This window comes from Apium graveolens, chromosome 9 (assembly GCF_009905375.1).
Source record: "Apium graveolens cultivar Ventura chromosome 9, ASM990537v1, whole genome shotgun sequence".
In the NCBI taxonomy this organism is placed as follows: Eukaryota; Viridiplantae; Streptophyta; class Magnoliopsida; order Apiales; family Apiaceae; genus Apium; species Apium graveolens.
In genome coordinates, this window is record NC_133655.1 from 259,505,901 (window position 1) to 259,512,384 (window position 6,484).

The following is a 6,484-nucleotide window of genomic DNA, read 5'->3' on the forward strand; positions in this document are numbered from 1 at the left end:
CAAAAGAATTAAAACGCATGCCGCCGTAACCGGTTCAGAGGATGTTCAGAGTTCCCACCCGCAAATAATCTATTTATTTGTTCGTCATACATGTTAACTTAAACAGTTTTAAGCAACCATATATATATATTGTTACAGGAGTGGCAACTTGAATAAACTTCCTTTCCCAGTACATTAAAATTTTACTGCCATCTGAACTCTTCAATTAAGCAAATTGTTGCATCAAATGAAAACCGCGTACTCATGAAACTATTTTTTACCAGATGTTAATCAGCGTATTTTTTACTCTGTTTAGGGCACTAGAAGAATAAAAGCCCAGAATGCAATGCCAATATCTCAGGATCTCAGCTCAATACTTTGGAAACTACTCCAGCACCAACAGTTCTACCTCCCTCTCTAAGAGCAAATCTTTGTCCTGCCAGAAAACAAGCAAATCTATCAGTACTTCCATTCCCTTTAATTCAAACAAATCTGTATGAAGAAACGGAAAGTACATATTAAGAACTGAAAGGAGAAGAAGATGACTAGTATGAATGTGGTATCATCTCATTAAAGCAAAAAAGCAAGTAAAGGAATATAGAGGGTAAACATCATATAATTAAATGAAGATAAAATTTGCTTGCTCTGCAGAAACACCATCTCCTAAAAAGACAACAAAACATAAGAGCGGAAATGAGAAAAAAAGAAGATGCTCAATCCATGGACATAATAGTCCCCATGCCCTCGTAATAAAAAATAACACATCGCTTCCATCTACTAGTGACTTCTTTTAATCCAATATAATACCAATTGGAAAACTATACACAAGTTTTTATGACCCAAAATAAAAATGAAAAACACCTTGGTTCAGAAAGTGCAAATCATTTAAAGAGCTAAAAGAATTGAACATAATTATATGCACATGTGTTCTGCTTCTATAATATAGTAACTGAAAACTAAACTACAGTTTCACTTTCATTCTGAAGATGTCTACACAAACCTGCATCAAGCGGAACTGGAGTGATAAGCTCAAATACCGCAGTCACGTTGTCCCCAGGCATAACCATCTTGACATCTTCAGGCAATTCAACTTTACCAGTAACATCTGCAGTTCTCAAGTAAAACTGAGGCCTGTAGTTTGAGAAAAAAGCAGTATGACGACCACCTTCATCCTTTGTTAGGACATATATTTCCGCTTCAAATCTTTTGTATGTTTTCACAGAACCAGGCTTTGCAATCACCTATTCACCATGGTAATTTAGAAGATAGTAATAAGTTCCAACTTTGAATTGAAGATAACATTTTAGTACATATAGATTCTCAACTAATAGTACATTCCCCGACAAAATTTTCAGATGACAATAAACTCTCTAGATTCATTTCACAAACTGCGTATTTTAATTAAGTACCACACATAATATACTAAACAATGAGATTATCCAAGTTATAAAAAAAACCAGGAGAAAACAAAGTAAAAAATTTCGCACTGTCCAGATGTTAGTGCACTGACGTCGTAGTACACACAATAGATCTTGCCATCTACTATCCGTTGGAGCCTGTCTGATACTTATTAAAAAGATGAAAGAATGTTTTTGCCGCTTTTATTCGAAATTTGTATTCGCTGGTGGCCATAACCTAAGGGGACAAAGCGACTCATAATTATAGGTTCAATAGTTCCATAATGTTAAGTTACCTGTCCTCGTTGAATATCATCCCTTTTTAAGCCACGCAATAGAAGCCCCACATTGTCACCAGCCTAGTAAGATGTAAGAACATTAGGGCAAAACCATAGAAAAAATTTTAAGCTCAAAGGGTACAAGTTAGTCGCTTACTTCCCCGTGATCCAATATTTTCTTGAACATTTCAACGCCAGTTACCGTAGACTTTAGATTACCCTAGAAATGGTGGCAAATGCGAACAAAAAGGGGGAAAAGTAAGCAATTTATAATCATGGACATTGGACATACACATTAAAATGGAATATGACCCAAAAATTTACCGGCATCAACCCCATGATCTCAACATCCTCCCCAACTTTGATTGTTCCCTGTTCAACACGGCCAGTAGCAACAGTTCCACGCCCCTTGAAGATATTACAGAATAAACATTGGTGTTATGGTCTTACACGTAGATAAACCTAGACTTGTGCAGATAAAGAATATAATCTAACAGTAAGCACACAGAAAGAGAAGGGAAACATGCAAGAGAATTACCTGTCACATACTTAACAAAAAGATTATGGGGCCGGGAGGGGGTGGGTAAGCAACAGACAAGACAGCTATACTTATATATTCTTAAACCTAGCATGATTTATATTGTCAGGAAGGAGGGGGGGGGGTATAACAACAAATAAGACAGTTAACTAAATCCAATCCTTGGAACTAGCAAAATTTATTGATTTAAACTAAACTACCCAAGTATAAGCAATCTTGCATTCTGTAAAATTTTAAATCACTATGATGATCACCTAATACAATTTGATTCAACAGTTACTAGTAAATATTAGCAGTAACGCACAAAGATATCCACTTCCAACCAAATTCTTGTATAATCATTAAACTGCATGTATGCATCAGGTCACTCGGACTCTTCAGTAAGAAACTGTGTCCCTATAGAATTTTACATCAATAAACTATGTCGTATCTGTGCCCTGTCAACACTCTGTACCGAGTCCAAGTAACAGTTTAACATATGCAATGAGCCACTTTTACCTGAATAGAGAAAACATCTTCTATAGGCATCAAAAAAGGCTTGTCAAGTTGGCGGACAGGGTCAGGAATGTATTCATCTACAGCATCCATCAATTTTAATATAGCCTTCTTTCCTATCTCCTCATTTATACCCTGTAAAGCTGACAAGGCTGAACCTCTGATGATTGGGATGTCATCTCCAGGAAACTTATAAAAGTTGAGCAAGTCTGTAAACAAAGATATTGATATAATAATATAACTTGATAAATTACTATAGTTGGTTACATCACCCAGTGAATCTGTTTTCTATCTAATCGGCAGAACAAAAAACACTCTGTGGCCCACTTAAGAGAGGAATAATTTGAAAGGGAGGAAAAATAGATACCTCGGAGCTCCATCTCCACAAGTTCCAGTAGTTCAGGATCATCAACAGCGTCAACTTTGTTCAAAAAACATACAAGTGATGGCACACCAACCTTCAAAAAAGAAAAGAAATGTCACTCAAATATGAACTGGCAAGCAACACGGAGTAGTAAAAGTGAATGTCAAGACAGATTCACAGGTAGACATCCACCTGGCGTGCAAGCAGAATATGTTCCTTCGTCTGCGGCATAGGACCATCAGGGGCAGAGACAACCAGAATACCACCATCCATTTGAGCAGCTCCGGTAATCATGTTCTGCAAATAAATGAAGTCTCTTACACAGTTGATGAATACACATAACAAACAAGATATCAAGAAATTGATTTTCGACATACATTTGTCCTTAAAATAGTAAGATAATAAGATACGAGTTTAATGTTATATTCAAATAAATCCCTCCACTTTAAATACAGGGGACAACACTGCCAAAAATCTGCCTCAAAATAGTTCAACCACTGCGTCGCATTGATACTTAATACATGGATGGATTAAACTTATAGCTTACTTTGACATAATCAGCATGACCGGGACAATCCACATGGGCATAATGCCTCTTGGCTGTTTCATACTCAACATGGGCCTGAGACACAAAATTGTAATTAAGTGTGCCAATACAGGATTACAAACAATCCAAATGAACTTAGACAAAGAATTAGGCTCAAATAATGTTCTAACCGTCGCAATAGTGATTCCTCTCTTTTTCTCTTCAGGGGCCTTGTCAATTTCATCAAAGGCAACAGCCTTCGCATTTCCTTCCTCAGACAGAACCTACAGGAGTATAACTTTATGCCTTAGTGACTGGATGAATAATATTTCACAACTTATGTTACAATATTTCACAACTTATGTTACACTTCCATGTTTAAAACTTCAACCTACAGGCTTAGATCTTAAAAATCAAGCAATCAACTTCTAACATTATTTTTTAAAAAAAAAAATAGACCTTGAGCCAATATAAAGTCTTTCCCATCAATAACAGTTCCTAATTCCTATTATAAGATCAATGAGAAGAAAAAAATAAAATTTTAACTTGAGGAATTTAGCTCATCGGTGAGAAGCACACTCAGCTTGAGAATAAAATTAGCTTTCAAATAGGACTATTTTGGTGGGAAGGATGGAGTATAACAAGAACAGCAACAGACTATATCAAATATTAGAGATCCATACCTTTGTGATTGCTGCAGTTAGAGTTGTCTTTCCATGATCAACATGTCCGATTGTTCCTACATTGACGTGAGGTTTACTACAAGCAAGCAACAAAATGTCACTTATATAAGAAATTAACATCCTATCAGATTACAGAAATATAAATCCTGTTTATTACAAACCACTTATCTAAGAAAATGTGAAGTAGTGCTTTCATAATGTCAATGAAAAATAATGTACTAAGAAACTACTTTTAGACTAGTGTTTCCCGTTCAGAGGCATGTACAGAGCTAACACATTTAGAAAAATGCAGTGGTATCCTGCTCTCGTACAAGTTTGTTTTTATACAAAAATGTCATCATAGAGCTACCTTGTGGACTGAAAATCACTTTTGAGTTCAGTCACATGAAAATTAATTATATCTTGGAAAATACTTGATTAGATATTTCCCAGAGAAATAAAGTCTAAAGCAATGCAAAATAGTCCATGAAATCATTTTTTAAAATAAGCTATGCCAAAATGAGTGTATATTAGAAATAGTTTTGGAATTATAATCCTCGTAACATGTAAAGAAAGTTCATATAAGGCCAAGTTTGTTTCAAGGCAATGTATCATCGGGTTATATTATCCTATTTACTCTAAATTTTAATACATCTTATCCTTAAATTCTCTCACTAATGGACTGAATTCAGTCGCTTTTAAGTTCAATTCATTGTTTAATTTGGGGAGGGGGTAGACTATAACCTAAATAGTCCCCAAATGAACTGTAAAGCGATCATAACAACACAGCCCGAAACTAGCCCGTGAAATAAATTAATTGTATGACGAAATAAGTACATTATGTAATTAGATAGTGGATCATAATCATTTCAATAAAAACATCTCCTTCTAAAAATTTTCCCGATCACACTAGTCACTCCTCATTACATATAGCTATAAAAAACGACAAATGATTCCAAAATAATAACCAATCAAAATTGCTACACGCTTCCTTACACAGCATTATATAGTACTAAACTTCACTAAAATAGCTACACAATATCTACAATCAATCCTAAAGCTAAAAAACTAATCATACATTTACGACAAATTTCAAATTCCGATAATCATAAATCACAAATTTTAACCACAGAAAAGCTAAACAAACATATTCATAAGAAAGAAATGATGTTACGTTCGAGTGAAAGTGGCCATAGATCTCCTCAACCACAAGGAAGACGATAAAGCGGCGTCGTTTGGATGAAGCGATTGGGAGACATAATTAGAAGTGATAATAGAGTAAAGTTGAGGAGATAATCTAGCGATTCGTCTTGTATTTTGATTTCTCAACGCTACACACGCCATTGGTTTTCAACTCAAACACGCACTGTTTCTTGTTTGTGTGTGTGTGTTTTTACAGGGTTTGAGGGTTTCTCTCAGGGTTTTAGTATAGTTTTCCCCTTTAGGACATTGATGCGCAAGATTAGGTGAAACGACGTCGCTGGATGCTCGATTTGTTTCTTATTTCCTATGTCATTGATTAATTTGATTAAAATCAATATTAACATTTTTCCACACTTGTATATATAAATAAAATAAAATAACTATAAATTTGAAAAATACATACTCTGTAAATTTTAAAGATCTAACTACATTATTATAAATAGGAGAATTATTTAGAAAAATGTATAGAACTAAATAAAAAATTATTTTTTTACTTCTAAAAGATTCGATATTTATTATAATTTTAGTAATTTAAATGACATATGTGGAGATCGGTGAGCAAGTGATATGTGATCTTGAAATGCTAGTTATTTTAGTAATTTTATTACTTCTAAATGCACAAAAAATGTATAAAAAAAATTGTACAAAATTGGGTGGCATGGATGTGTTGTATTAAATGATTTAATTGGTGTTATTAATATGATTGTTGTCACAACCGACTTCTCTCGGACTATTAATTCTAAATCATAACTCAAATACATTACAATTTACCGATGAAATATTACAAAAGTGATTGTTACAAACACGCAACTAAAATCAAAAGTCCAAAAATCAATCTACTCGAAAATCTAAGTCCTCGAACTTTAATATTATCCAACTCGAATCTTAAATGCAGCCTGAAAATTGAAAAAATTAGATGTGAAGGCCAGCAAACAACTACCATCCAACAACTCAAAATCATATTTTTATATCTTTTAAAAAAATACAGTTTAGACATTCGGTACATAACATCAATCACATAGAATCAAATAACATATTTAAT

At 34.1% G+C, this 6,484-nt stretch overlaps 1 protein-coding gene across 1 annotated transcript in view; it reads right to left on the bottom strand.

Annotated features, from left to right (window-relative positions):
• LOC141686704 (elongation factor Tu, mitochondrial-like) overlaps window positions 1-5,683 on the bottom strand; it is a 5,754-nt gene extending 71 nt beyond the window's left edge. Inside the window, exons 1-12 of the mRNA XM_074491755.1 lie at window positions 5,414-5,683; window positions 4,261-4,336; window positions 3,769-3,861; window positions 3,599-3,673; window positions 3,244-3,348; window positions 3,055-3,145; window positions 2,691-2,896; window positions 1,979-2,062; window positions 1,812-1,874; window positions 1,673-1,735; window positions 980-1,220; window positions 1-415 (exon numbers count right to left, since the gene is read on the bottom strand). The exon at window positions 1-415 is cut by the window's left edge and continues 71 nt beyond it. Coding sequence (XP_074347856.1) covers window positions 345-415; window positions 980-1,220; window positions 1,673-1,735; window positions 1,812-1,874; window positions 1,979-2,062; window positions 2,691-2,896; window positions 3,055-3,145; window positions 3,244-3,348; window positions 3,599-3,673; window positions 3,769-3,861; window positions 4,261-4,336; window positions 5,414-5,583 — 1,338 coding nt within the window. The 5' untranslated portion in view covers window positions 5,584-5,683 and the 3' untranslated portion in view covers window positions 1-344. The remainder of the gene's footprint in view (window positions 416-979; window positions 1,221-1,672; window positions 1,736-1,811; window positions 1,875-1,978; window positions 2,063-2,690; window positions 2,897-3,054; window positions 3,146-3,243; window positions 3,349-3,598; window positions 3,674-3,768; window positions 3,862-4,260; window positions 4,337-5,413) is intronic.
• Window positions 5,684-6,484: the final 801 nt, after the last annotated feature.